The sequence below is a fragment of the Bufo bufo genome, chromosome 8 (genome assembly GCF_905171765.1).
Source record: "Bufo bufo chromosome 8, aBufBuf1.1, whole genome shotgun sequence".
Classification (NCBI taxonomy): Eukaryota; Metazoa; Chordata; class Amphibia; order Anura; family Bufonidae; genus Bufo; species Bufo bufo.
The window spans coordinates 80861976-80876712 of NC_053396.1; the positions used below are offsets into that span (position 1 = coordinate 80861976).

Sequence of the window (14737 nt, forward strand, 5' to 3'; positions counted from 1 at the left end):
TGTGCAAAGCAGTAATCAAAGCAAAAAGTGGCTACTTTGGAGAACCTAGAATATGACATATTTTCAGTTGTTTCACACTTGTTTGTTATGTATATAATTCCACATGTGTTAATTCATAGTTTTGATGCCTTCAGTGTGAATCTACAATTTTCATAGTCATGAAAATAAAGAAAACTCTTTGAATGAGAAGGTGTGTCCAAACTTTTGGTCTGTACTGTATATATATATATTGCAGTTGTCTGCCCGTGTGTGAGAGGCTGCAGGCTCAGTCACATACAGTACTGTGTGCACACCATTCATACAGGGTGTGACAGAAAATACCTCGCAGATAAAAAAAATTCTATTTAATATTTTTCTGTGATCTAATCCCATTTGCAAGCCCGTGTGTGTCAGGCCCACACAGACTGTATTGTGGCCACTGGCTAGTGGCTAGACCTCCACTTATACCGTTACAGGGTGTCATTTACTCACAAATACCTCGCAGACAAAAAAAAATTCAATTGAATTTTTTTCTGTGATATAATCACAGTTGCAAGCCAGTGTGTGTCAGGCCCACACAGACTGTACTGTGCCCACTGCCCACCACTTATATAGGGTGGCACAGTACCTTGCACGCATAGTAACACTTATCTAATAAAAAATGACAGGCAGAGGCAGGCCACGCCGCAGGGGCCGTCGTGTTCGTGGTGCTGTGATTTCCACTGGCCCTGAAATAATAATGGCCAGTGTTCAGAGGCCACGTACCCTGAACCCAAAAAATTCTGAGAAAATAGTTGACTGGCTTACACAGGACACCCAATCTTCAACAGCTTCCGCTAAGAACCTTGACGCACCATCCTCCTCCAGCTCAGCTTTGGTCACCTGCTCTCAAGTTACCACTCTCCCGCCCGCCGCCACCACCACCACTACCACCACAGCCACCACAGCCGCTTCACTTGATCCCTCAGAGGAGTTATTTACACATCATTTGGATGAAATTAGTGATGCGCAACCATTATTGCCAGAGGATGGAGATAACAGGGATATGTCTCAGTCAGGCAGCATTACACACATGGACGTACAGTGTGATGATGATGATGATGATGTTGTACCCGCTGCTGCTTCCTTTGCTGAGGTGTCAGATACAAGTAAAGTGGTTGATGATGACGATGTGTCCGTAGATGCCACGTGGGTGCCTGCTCGAAGAGAAGAAGAAGAGGGGGAAAGTTCAGAAGGGGAGACAGAGAGAAGGAGGAGACGAGTTGGAAGCAGGGGAGGTCGTCGCAAGGAGCTAGTGGCACAGTCAGACAGCATGTATTGGCACCCGGGGTCAGCCAGCCAGCACGCCAATCAACACATGCTGCTGCCACCACCAGAATGCCGTCATTGCAAAGCTCAGCAGTGTGGCATTTTTTTTGTGTGTCTGCCTCTGACAACAGCGATGCCATTTGCAACCTGTGCCAAAAGAAACTGAGTCGTGGGAAATCCAACACCCACCTAGGTACAACTGCTTTGCGAAGGCACATGATCGCACATCACAAACGCCTATGGGATCAACACATGATGACGAGTAGAAGCAGCACACAACCTCAAAGCCACCATCCTCCTCCTGGTCCAGCATCTTCAGCCACGTCAACCACTGTTGTCCTCCTTGCCCCCTCTCAACCACCCGCCACTCCGCCTCTCACCTTCAGCAGTTCCATCTCATCTGCCCACAGTCAGGTGTCTGTAAAGGAAATGTTTGAGCGTAGGAAGCCAATGTCCCAGAGTCACCCCCTTGCCCGGCGTCTGACAGCTGGCTTGACGGAACTCTTAGCCCGCCAGCTTTTACCATACCAGCTGGTGGAGTCTGAGGCCTTCAAAAAATTTGTCGCTATTGGGACACCACAGTGGAAGGTACCCGGACGAATTATTTTTTCAAAAAAGGCAATCCCAAACCTCTATTCAGTGATTGAAAAGGAAGTCATGGCATCTCTGGCATACAGTGTTGGGGCAAGGGTCCATCTGACCACTGATACCTGGTCTTCAAAGCACGGTCAGGGCAGGTATATCACCTACACTGCGCATTGGGTCAACCTGCTGACGGCTGACAAGCATGGAATGCGTGACTCTGCAGCGGAGTTGGTGACACCACCACGACTTGCAGGCAGGCCTACTGCCACCTCCTCTACTCCTCCTACTCCATCCTCTTCCATAACCTCCTCGGCTGAGTCCTCTTCTGCTCCGGCGTCTGGCTGCACATCAACTGAATCCCCCCAGCTCCCCAGGGGCTATTCCACATCCCGGATACGACAGTGTCACGCTGTCTTGGGGTTGACTTGCCTGAAAGCAGAGAGCCACACCGGACCAGCACTCATGTCCGCCCTGAACGTACAGGTGGATCAGTGGCTGACCCTGCACCAACTGGAGATCGGCAAAGTGGTGTGTGACAATGGAAGCAATTTGTTGGCGGCATTGAATTTGGGCAAGTTGTCACATGTGCCGTGCATGGCACACGTGTTGAATCTCATCGTACAATGCTTTGTGTCTAAGTGCCCAGGCTTACAGGACGTCCTCAAGCAGGCAAGGAAGGTGTGTGGCCATTTCAGGCGTTCCTACACGGCCATGGCGCACTTTTCAGGCATTCAGTGCCGAAACAACATGCCAGTGAGGCGCTTGATTTGCGACAGGCCGACACGTTGGAATTCAACACTCCTAATGTTCGACCACCTGCTCCAACAAGAAAAAGCCGTAAACGAGTATTTGTATGACCGGGGTGCTAGGACAGCCTCTGCGGAGCTGGGAATTTTTTTGCCACGTTACTGGACGCTCATGCGCAATGCCTGTAGGCTCATGCGTCCTTTTGAGGAGGTGACAAACCTAGTCAGTCGCACCGAAGGCACCATCAGCAACCTCATCCCATTTGTTTTCTTCCTGGAGCGTGCCCTGCGAAGAGTGCTGGATCAGGCCGTAGATGAGCGTGAAGAGGAAGAGTTGTGGTCACCATCACCACCAGAAACAGCCTTGTCATCATCGCTTGCTGGACCTGTGGCAACGCTGGAAGAGGAGTGTGAGGAAGAGGAGTCAGAGGGGGAATGTGGCTTTGAGGAGGAGGAAGAATAACCACAGCAGGCATCCCAGGGTGCTCGTTGTTGTCACCTATCTGGGACCCGTGGTGTTGTACGTGGCTGGGGTGAAGAACAGACCGTCAATGACATCAGTGAGGACGAGGAACGGGAAATGAGTAGCTCGGCATCCAACCTTGTGCAAATGGGGTCTTTCATGCTGTCATGTCTGTTGAGAGACCCTCGTATAAAAAGGATGAAGGAGAACAACCTGTACTGGGTGGCCACGCTACTAGACCCCAGGTATAAGCAGAAAGTGGCGGAAATGTTACCAACTTACCGAAAGTCAGAAAGGATGCAGCAGTTCAAAACAAAACAAAAAAATATGCTTTACACAGCTTATAAGGGGGATGTCACAGCACAACGGGAATCTAACAGGGGAAGAGGTAAAAGTAATCCTCCTCCTATCACGACCACAGCGGCAAGGATAGGACGCTTTACAGATGTGTTGTTGATGGAGGACATGTAGAGCTTTTTCAGTCCTACACATCGCCACAGCCCTTCGGGATCCAGCCTTAAAGAATGACTCGACTGACAGGTAGCAGACTACCTCGCCTTAACTGCAGATATCGACACTCTGAGGAGCGATGAACCCCTTGACTACTGGGTGTGCAGGCTTGACCTGTGGCCTGAGGTATCCCAGTTTGCGATAGAACTTCTGGCCTGCTCCGCTTCAAGTGTCCTGTCAGAAAGGACCTTCAGTGCAGCAGGAGGCATTGTCACTGACAAAAGAAGTCGCCTCGGTCAAAAAAGTGTTGATTACCTCACCTTCATTAAGATGAATGAGGCATGGATCCCGAAGGGACTGACAGTGGGGGATACGTTTGACTAACAAAGGGCCTGATGACATGCCTTGGCCTCAAAATGGTCCCCACGCTGCTGTATTTAATGTCTGCATACCGGATGACTTTCGTGAATTCTCCGCCCCCAACTAGGGTTCAAGCCGCAATGTTTTAGTCACCTTTCTGCCTTGAAAACATCCATTTTTCCGGCCGCTGCTACAACAGCGGCTGCAACAATAACATTATTTATCTGGCCTCTGGTGCTGCACTGTGGCTGCAAAAACAAAACAAAAAAAATAGGCACATACAAGTGTCAATTCCCCTTCGTGATCATTACCTTGTTGTGGTGAAGAGGCTTGCATATCACAATGAAGCGATCATCACCTCTATGAGTGGGTTGGCAATGTTGCCACACCCCAGATGATAAGGCCGTTGCTTCATTATGATCAGACCAAAAGCGATCGGCTGGATAATTTTTCATAGAAAAAACATACATTTTTTTCTATTTTTTTTTTAAGTTGTATGGGTGGGTTTTTAATACATAAAATAAAAAAATCATAATAAAGTCTCTTAATAGTTTATTAGAAATAATGCAGACAATTTAAAAAATCCCAATCAATTCCAATACAAAGCAAGTACAAAGCTCAGAACTAAATTATTTAGTCGTAATGGTTCGTTAATTCGACAATGGTAATCAATTCGACACACGTCCCCGGATAGGGGACGTAACAGGGATTAAACTGATAGGAATAGTACTAGTTAAGACACCACTCATATAGGGTGTCACAGCACATTGCTCCGTGCACGCGCAGTGCCCCAACTTGGGAATGAGTAAGAGGACCGACCAAGCTGGTTTTTCCATCTCCCGGTTCCTAAAATCAATTCATTTTGGTGTATCAGAGTTTGGTTTGTCACTGTAAAGGCAGTTTAAGGTACCCGGCCTAAATTTTTTTTCACAAAAGGCAATCTCACCCTGATATGGGACGTAACAGGGATTAAACTGATGAGAATAGTACTACAGAAAATACCACTCATATCGGGTGGGGCAGTAAATTGCACGGTGCAGACGCAGTGACCGTGGCGTGGATTCAAACAAAGGGGAGGGAGCCAGCATTTTTTTAACCATCTCCCCGTTCGAAAAATCTATTTAATAATTTGACCCCAGATTGGGGACGTAACAGGGATTAAATTGATGAGAATAGTACTACAGAAAATACCACTCATATCCGGTGGGGCGGTAAATTGCACGGTGCAGACGCAGTGACCGTGGCGTGGATTCAAACAAAGGGGAGGGAGCCAGCATTTTTTTAACCATCTCCCCGTTCGAAAAATCTATTTAATAATTTGTCCCCAGATTGGGGACTTAACAGGGATTAAACTGCTGAGAATAGTACTACAGAAAATACCACTCATATCCGGTGGGGCAGTAAATTGCACGGTGCAGACACAGTGACCGTGGCGTGGATTCAAACAAAGGGGAGGGAGCCAGCATTTTTTTAACCATCTCCCTGTTCGAAAAAGCTATTTAAAAATTTGACCCCAGATTGGGGACGTAACAGGGATTAAACTGATGAGAATAGTACTACAGAAAATACCACTCATATCGGGTGGGGCAGTAAATTGCACGGCACAGACGCAGTGACCGTGGATTCAAACAAAGGGGAGGGAGCCAGCGTTTTTTTAACCATCTCCCTGTTCGAAAAATTTAATTCACCTTTCGGGGACCCTTGGTGTTGTACGTGGCTGGGTGGAGGAAGAAACCTTCAATGACATCAACGGGACTTGGCTAGCTTGGTATCCAACCTTGAACAAATGGGGAGTTTGCGGTTGGGCAAATGGACTGTTTCCCGTATGTTTGCGGTGCATTAAAAGGGGAGTTTGGTCTGTCAATGTCTGTGAAGCGGGCGTAACCCTTACACTACCTGATCGATACAACATCATACCTGATCGTATACACACACTGGATGTTTTAAACCACGTTGTTCAAAAAAAATTGGATTGTTAGGTGATTTATGCCCTTTATGGATTAAAATCCAACTCTGCGTCAACTACATAATTTTCCATGGGAGTTTTGCCATGGATCCCCCTCCGGCATGCCACAGTCCAGGTGTTAGTCCCCTTGAAACAACTTTTCCATCACTACTGTGGCTAGAAAGAGTCCCTGTGGGTTTTAAAATTCGCCTGCCTATTGAAGTCTATGGCGGTTCGCCCGGTTCGCCCGTTCGCGAACATTTGCAGAAATTCGCGTTCGGCGTTCGCAAACGGAAAATTTTATGTTCGCGACATCACTACCCACCCATCACTTTTACTACTCCAAATAAGAGCCGTCCCGGATCAGCTATACAGCCCTACTAAAATAACAAAGTGTCAATCAGCATTAGCTGCTGCTGACACCTGAAAATACCAGCTCTTAGGCCTCTTTCACACTTGCGTTGTCCGGATCCGGCGTGTACTCCACTTGCCGGAATTACACTCCGGATCCGGAAAAACGCAAGTGTACTGAAAGCATTTGAAGACGGAACCGTTTTCCAAATGCTTTCAGTGTTACTATGGCACCCAGGACGCTATTAAAGTCCTGGTTGCCATAGTAGGAGCGGGGAGCGGGGGAGCGGTATACTTACAGTCCGTGCGGCTCCCGGGGCGCTCCAGAATGACGTCAGAGCGCCCTATGCGCATGGATGACGTGATCCATGCGATCACATGATCCATGTGCTTGGGGCGCCCTGACGTCACTCTGGAGCGCCCCGGGAGCCGCACGGACGGTAAGTATACTGCTCCCCCGCTCCCCGCTACACTTTACCATGGCTGCCAGGACTTTAGCGTCCCGGCAGCCATGGTAACCACTCTGAAAAAGCTAAATGTCGGCTCCGGCAATGCGCCGAGACGACGTTTAGCTTAAGGCCGGATCCGGATCAATGCCTTTCAATGGGCATTAATTCCGGATCCGGCCTTGCGGCAAGTGTTCCGGATTTTTGGCCGGAGCAAAAAGCGCAGCATGCTGCAGTATTTTCTCCGGCCAAAAAACGTTCCGTTCCGGAACTGAAGACATCCTGATGCATCCTGAACGGATTTCTCTCCATTCAGAATGTATTAGGATAATCCTGATCAGGATTCTTCCGGCATAGAGCCCCGACGACGGAACTCTATGCCGGAAGACAAGAACGCAAGTGTGAAAGAGCCCTTACTTCACCGAGGCCAGGAACCTTAGAGACACATACCTTCAGTCAACGACGGACCCTTGCGCCTTCCTACATACCTTCCCCCTTTTTTTTACCCTGTGGGGTGAACACTTGCCAAACAGTGTACCTGGGACAGGGTATCTGCGTTTCCCTGTAAGCGGCCTGCCCTGTGTTCCACTAAGAACTAGAAGTTCTGTAATGACAAGAACCATCTGGTGACCTGAGCTTTTCTCTCTTTGGCCTGGCTCATCCACTTGAGAGGGGAGTGGTCGGTCACCAGACAGAACTTTCTCCCGAACAGATAACAGCAGAGAGACTCGAGTGCCCATTTGATGGCCAGGCACTTTCTCTCCACTATACTGTACCTAGTCTCGGCTGGGGTGAGTTTGAGGCTCAGGAAAACAGCGGGATGTTCCTCCCCATTGATTTCCTGAGAGAGTACAGCTCCGAGGCCTACTTCAGAGGCATCGGTCTGTACCACAAACTCCCTCTTGAAGTCAGGCATCATCAAAACCGGTGACCCGCACAGGACCGACTTCAACGAAGAAAAAGCCTCTTCCGCCTGGTCATTCCAACGGACCATCACGGACTTCCATCCCTTCAAGAGCCCTGTCAACGGAGCCGCTAAATTGGCAAAATGGGGAACGAACCTCATATAATAGGCCACAATTCCCAGGAACGACTTTACTTGCCTAGTGGTGACAGGTTAGGGCCAATTCCGAAACGCCTCTATTTTATTCACTTGGGATTGGATAACTCCACGTCCAATCTACACCCGGCGCAGGCGCATTGAGGATGGAGTGGCCGCCTCTCAGTGTGCCTGCGCAGATTGAAGATAGGTACGGCCGCGGCGCAGGCGCCAGATATTGAATGAAAACAGGCAGGGCCAGCACAGAACGATTCCGTTCCCTGGCCCTGTCAATCAACAAGCGGAGGGGGCGTCATTACGATCGGAGGATGCGGCTGCTACCAGCAAGTAGCCGCCCTACTTGCTGGTAGCAAGGTAATTTACATATTATAAAAATCGATTTTTAGCAAATTCTACTGAACGAAAATCATTAATTAGCTTATGTATGCTGAGATCGCAGTGTAGGGATTATTAGTAAAGAAAAAAAAAAAAAAAACGGTTTAATGGGGTGACAGAAGCCCTTTAAAGTTCCGGACCCGAGCCTGCCGATTATAGACCCTACTCTGGGCTCGCTGCGCTGCCTCCATATGCTCCCTGACCAGAGGCAACACTGTCTCTATTCGTCCTTGCATCTGGGTGACGTACTCAATAACACTTTTGTGCGGTGTGGGTTGCTGTTCCCATGCTTCTTTGGCTATGTCTAACAGACTGCGAGGGTGTCTGCCATATAGCAGTTCAAAGGGCAAGAAGCCAGTAGAGGCACCTCTCGCACTGCGAACATGAGAGAGGGCAGAAGGACCCAGTCTCTCCCATCCTTAGACACCTGCCATGCCCTGCTCTGACGATGTGCGGAGGTCGGCCAGAATAGCAGCACGTGTTTAGTTTTGTTTTGGAGTCGTGCTGGACCCGCCTCCCATCAGGTGCACTGGGTGGGGTCATTGGTTTAAATATCACTCTAGTCCAGTGTTCTGAGCGGGTTATAGAAATCAGTCTGGCCTTGGAAGCAAGCAAGGAAGGAAGGTTGTCTGTTCCAGCTCAGAAAAGATAAGTGTGGTTTCAGTTTTTGTTGATTGCTGTCTAGGTTGTGTTTGTGTCATCTTTCCCATCCAGGTTCTGTGTGAGCAGGCTGCTCCTTTTCCCCTTTTCACCATCTCAGGGAATCTAGGGTGTTTTAGCCCAGGCACGAGGACACATCATTCCTACCTTCAAGGTCTGAATGTGGGCTGAGCAGTGCAGGGAAAGAGGTCAGGGTTTAGCTAGGAGGTGACCCTTCCCCTGCTTCTTGCCTAGAGCCTGGTTGTTTGTTTATCTGTGTGTCTGAGTTCCCCGTCCGCCGTGACAGCACCACTCTTTTTAACATTTTTTTTAACGTTTCATTAAATTTCTCTACCAGGCCATCCATTTGCGGATGATACACGGACGTCCGAATTTGTTGTATTTGGAGCAATTTACAGACTTCCCTCATGACCTTGACCATAAAAGGGGTCCCTTGGTCAGTCAGAACCTCTTTAGGTAGTCCCTCTCGGGAAAACATCTCCATTAACTCCTTAGCTATGAGTTTGGCTGATGTATGTCGCAGTGGCACCGCCTCCGCGTACCGAGTGACGTAGTCGAGGACGACCAAGATGTGTTGGTGCCCTCTAGCGGACTTCAGTACTGGGCCTATGAGATCCATAGTGATTCGCTCGAACGGGACCTCGATAATCGGGAGAGGTACCAGGGGAGTCCGGAAATGTGGCTGAGTGCTATTTATGTGGCAGGTTGGGCAAGATTTACAAAACTCTTCTACCCCTCTGAACACACTGGGCCAGTAAAACCGCTGTAGTATCCGGTCCTGTGTTTTCTGCCATCCCAAGTGACCCCCAAGAACATGTTGGTGGACAAGCTTTAATACGAGCTTGCGATATGCCTTTGGCACCACCAGCTGTTCAACATGCTCACCCCGTATTTGGTTTACCCGATACATCATTACCTGGTGAACGACAAAACGGGGAAACATCGAGTCGGCCCCAGGTTTTTGTGGTTCAACATCAATTATTACAACATTCTCCCAGGCCCAGGATAAGGTTGGGTCCCGGTGTTGTGCAGTTCCGATATTTTCACAGGAGACATTGAGGTCTGCCAATTCAGGACCCGACAGCAAGTCCTCAACGTCTCCTACCAACACACTCAGCGGGGTTGTCTCCCCCTCTTCCACCGAAGTGGCGATCACCCCTACTGCGGGCCCTTCGGCCTCGAGTTCCCAGGGTTCTGGCCTCCCGCCCGAGCCAGGCAACTCTGCTGGAGTTACCCCTGACTCAAGGGCATCAATAACTCTCACTGCCTGCCACAAAGCCAGGAAGCCCGGAAAGTCTCTCCCTATTATTAGTTCATAAGGTAAAGTGGTGGCAACGGCCACCTCGTGGGTCCACCTGCCACCTCCCGTGGATACAGACACCAGGGCGGTGGGATAGTCCTTTAAATCTCCATGTATGCACACAACCCCGATTTTTCGGCCAGTATACTCGTTGGGCTGCACCAGGGTAGCTCTTACCAGGGACACCAGACTCCCTGAGTCCAACAAAGCCACTGCCAAAGTGTCTCCCACTTCTACGTGGCACAGGTGGTTTTTGTCTATAGTCTCTGAAATACCTGATGCACACAGCCTCCTTGCGTACAATGAGTTACGGTATCCATAGTTAGTCTCCATAGGTTCCCCCCGATGGGGACAGTCGGCCCTTACGTGGCCAGGCTTCTGACACCGCCAGCATACTATTGGAGCCGGGTCTACGGTGGGTACACCCCGGGTGGGCTTGGTTGGCACAAGTCTCTGGGTCTGGGTTGGAGATTGCTGGAGTTTGGCTGCCCCCCTGCCAAATTAACCCCCTTTCAAATTCCTGGTAGCCTCATAGCGTTCCACCAGGTCCACCATCTCAAGGGCATTACCAGTAGACACCTGGCCGATCCAGTGCTGGAGGGGGTACGGCAAAGCCCTCCAGAACACATCAGCCAACAGACGGTCCAAGGGTATAATACTGGGGCCTCGCGGGCTCAGCCGGTTTAAACTCCCACTGATGCACCCGCTGTGCCCGTAATAATACATTCACCCCCAGTCTCGCCAGGATCTCACCCTTTACTGTCGGGTAATCAGCCGCTTTATCATCCGGTAAGTCAAAATACACCTGCTAGGGTTCAGACGCCAGGAACGGAGCGACGACCTCAGGTAGCTTCTCTCTCACGGCTACCTTCTCGAAGATCACCAAATAGGTCTCGACGTTGTCTGCGGGGGTCATCTTGGGGATCGCCGCACAGACCGCTTTCCGGGCATAGTGGACGCTCTGGGATGCTCCTGCTGCTTGTAAAGCCATCACATGTTGTAACAGCAGCTGGTTTGTTTCCTGTTGTTGCTTATTGGCCTCCCGCTGTTGCAGGTTAGTTTCCACGAGGGCTTTCACGACAGCTTCCATTTTGTCGAGGGACATGGGTTGTAATCTCGCTGGTTTGATGTAAGACATACAACCGTGCCCAGAAAAAGAAAAATATTTTGGCCTTCACGCCAGCCTCACTGCAATTCCCACATCCTCCACCAATTGTGGGGATTCGCTCTGGTAGTTGGGATAAGCGGGTACAAAGGCAAAGTACAAGTTCATAATTCAAATGTCCATGTTTATTCACAGTAGTCACCCACCCATCACTTTGACTACTCCCAGTAAGAGCAGTCCCGGATCAGCTATACAGCCATATTAAAATAGCAAATTGTCAATCAGCATTAGCTGCCGCTGACACCTGAAAATACCGGCTCTTACTTCACCGAGGCCAGAAACCTCGGTGACTCATACCTTCCGCCAACGACGGACCCTTGCGCCTTACTACAGGGATCATTTATCAAACTGGTGTAAAGAAGAACCGGCTCAGTTGCCCATAGCAACCAATCAGATTCCTCCTTTCATTTAGCAAACGAGCGGTGAAAAATGAAAGGTGGAATCTAATTGGTTGCTATGGGCAACTAAGCCAGTTCTACTTTACACCAGTTTGATAAATGACCCCCATAGTTTTTATGGTGATTTTGCTGCATTTCTAGGCATGCATCTTGTTGTGTTTTACTGTACTTAAACTCCAGCTGCTAGGTATGAGGACAAGCATACATATTAAATAGCTGTCGACCAGACGATCTTTCAGCCCGGCTCCTGTACACAAAGCACATATGGCTTGGCCAAACATGTATCTGTATTCAATCAAAAAAGGGGAGAAAGTGCTGCCGACTAAACTTGGATCAGGTGAAAATATTCCCTTCTCCCGATCCTCCTTTCCCTTGATATTGTCTGTCGGGGGAGAGTTGGGAGCCCACCGCACCCATTAGGGTACTTTCACACTAGCGTTATTATTTTCCGGTATTGAAATCCGGTAAGGAAAAAACGCATCAGTTTTGTCCTAATGCATTCTGAATGGAAAGCAATCCGTTCAGTATGCATCACGATGCCTTCCTTTCCGTCCCTTGTACGGTATGTGACCGGACAAAATACCATAGCAATACCGCACTTGTTGACTTGTTGGTTCTGGCATTAATTTCTATACAGATGTATTAATACCGGATCCGGTACCAAGTGTTCCGGAAATTCCCGCATCGCCTTCTCCGGTTTTCCGGTCTGCGCAGGCGCCAGGCTTTGGATCTTTGAAAAATTTAAATACCGGATCCGTTATTCCGGATGAATCCGTCTAACGGATACGGAAAAAAAGCCCTTGTACACGGCTTGCCTGATTCAGCAGGTAGTTCCGGAATCAAAAAACGCTAGTGTAAAAATACCCTTAGACTGTCGGCTGTGTCCAGGGGCCATAAGTCTACGGGAATTAGGGAACATTGTGTAAGCGTAACTTCTTTTATCAATTGACCATTATTATCATGCTGCAATTCTTTTCATATACTGTATACTAAGAAAACACTTCTTCTGCTTCCAGTGATATATGCTTACATAACATATCATGTCTCCATTTTTACAACTTTTTCCTGATTGTTTTCTGCTTCACATTTGTTATTTCTATATCACAACAAAATACACGCACACAAATACAGACCTAGACACCACTTAATGTTATTTTTTTGTGGTGTCAATAAAGTTGTAAGAGCGCGTCAGGGGTGACGTCATATCTCAGCGACTATTGTGAGACGGCTCTATCCTGGCTGTAGCTGGTTCGGTCACTGGGCTAGGAAGCAGTTTCTTGTCCCGCGATGCCTAAGGTGGTGTCGCGGTCGGTGGTTTGCTCGGACACACGTGACCGGGAGGAGTATGACGATGGAGAGAAACCATTACACGTGTATTACTGCCTGTGTGGGCAGATGGTGCTTGTGTTGGGTGAGTTGGCCTGGCTGGAGCTCAGAGCCAGATGGTCAGTGGATACTGAAGCTTTAGTAGTAGTTTTCTGTGCATGATGACCGCTTATAATAACAGCGGGTAGAAACACCAGATCAAGGATCAGCAACCTCAGGCAGGTGTTCCGAAACTGCAACTCCCACAGTGCTCCTTTCACTCTATGGCAGTTAGAAGAACAGCCGAGAATGTTTGCATGCTGGGAGTTGTAGTTTCACAGCAGCTGGAGTGGTGAAGGTTGCTGACCCCTGTGCTAGGGTCTTGGCTATTATATGCTCAGGTGCCGGCTTGGCGTGCGCAGGCCAGGTGCCGGCTTGGGGTGCGCTGACCAGGTGCCGGCTTGGGGTGCGCTGACCAGGTGCCGGCTTGGGGTGCGCTGACCAGGTGCCGGCTTGGGGTGCGCTGACCAGGTGCCGGCTTGGGGTGCGCTGACCAGGTGCCGGCTTGGGGTGCGCTGACCAGGTGCCGGCTTGGGGTGCGCTGACCAGGTGCCGGCTTGGGGTGCGCTGACCAGGTGCCGGCTTGGGGTGCGCTGACCAGGTGCCGGCTTGGCGTGCGCTGACCAGGTGCCGGCTTGGCGTGCGCTGACCAGGTGCCGGCTTGGCGTGCGCAGGCCAGGTGCCGGCTTGCAGGTAACATAGCAGCCCGAAAAAAATAAGCTCAAGGACATCAACATGCCCAGCAGTGCCAGGTACTTATATTGTAATGTCAGGACCAGTGAAAGTCTCATGAAAAAAAAAAGACCAAGAAGAATGTTGTAGAGCCCACTGTATTTTTTTGCACAATGGACATGCAGAGGGGGACACACAAGGGACAGTGGTTGCATGTTAGGGGCAAAGTTTTTTTTTTTTTTTTTTAGAGCCCATTGTATTTTGTCACACAGTGGGCTTTATTGCTAGTTTATTAATATTGTATTTTTTGGATTATAAGATGCATCTAGGATTTGGAGGAGGAAATATATTATTATATACTTAAGGAGGACCTTGGGTCCTAACATTGTAAAATAACTATCTGGACATGTAGAGCGGCGCCCAGGGATCTCACTGCACTTACTATTATCCCTGGGCGCCGCTCCGTTCGCCCGCTGTGGCCCCGTTACCTTCTCTCGCGCTGTATGGTAATTGCTACTATCGGTAAGCCAAGGCGGAATCTGCCCTGTTTCTCCCTGGGAACGCCCAGGGAGAAACAGGGCAGATTCCTCCTTGGTTTACCGATAGTAGCAATTACCATACAGGGCGGGAGAAGGTAACGGAGCCACAGCGGGCGAACGGAGCGGCGCCCAGGGATCTCACTGCACTTACTATTATCCCTGGGCGCCGCTCAGTTCGCCCGCTGTGGCTCCGTTACCTTCTCCCGCCCTGTATGGTAATTGCTACTAACGGAGCCACAGCGGGCGAACGGAGCGGCGCCCAGAGTGAGATCCCTGGGCGACGCTCTACATGTCCAGATAGTTATTTTACAATGTTTGGACCCATGAAAGGTCCTCTTTAATAATAATCTTTATACAGTGCCATCACATTCCATAGCGCTTTACAATTCAGAGGGTTCATGTGCAAAACAAGACATCACAGAATTACTGGCTAATATACAACTGAAACACTAGGAGTCAGGGCCCTGCTTGCAAGAGCTTACAATCTATGAGGAAGTGGAGGTGACACAAAAGATAGTTGATTGTTAAATTAAGTAGTCTAGCGATCTTTGTACTGAAATGTAGGGTGTA

At 49.3% G+C, this 14737-nt stretch overlaps 1 protein-coding gene across 1 annotated transcript in view; it reads left to right on the forward strand.

The window, feature by feature from the left end:
• Window positions 1–12806: 12806 nt before the first annotated feature.
• STEEP1 (STING1 ER exit protein 1) overlaps window positions 12807–14737 on the forward strand; it is a 67155-nt gene continuing 65224 nt past the window's right edge. Inside the window, exon 1 of the mRNA XM_040405759.1 lies at window positions 12807–13002. Within this exon, the coding sequence (XP_040261693.1) occupies window positions 12879–13002 (124 nt within the window). The 5' untranslated portion in view covers window positions 12807–12878. The remainder of the gene's footprint in view (window positions 13003–14737) is intronic.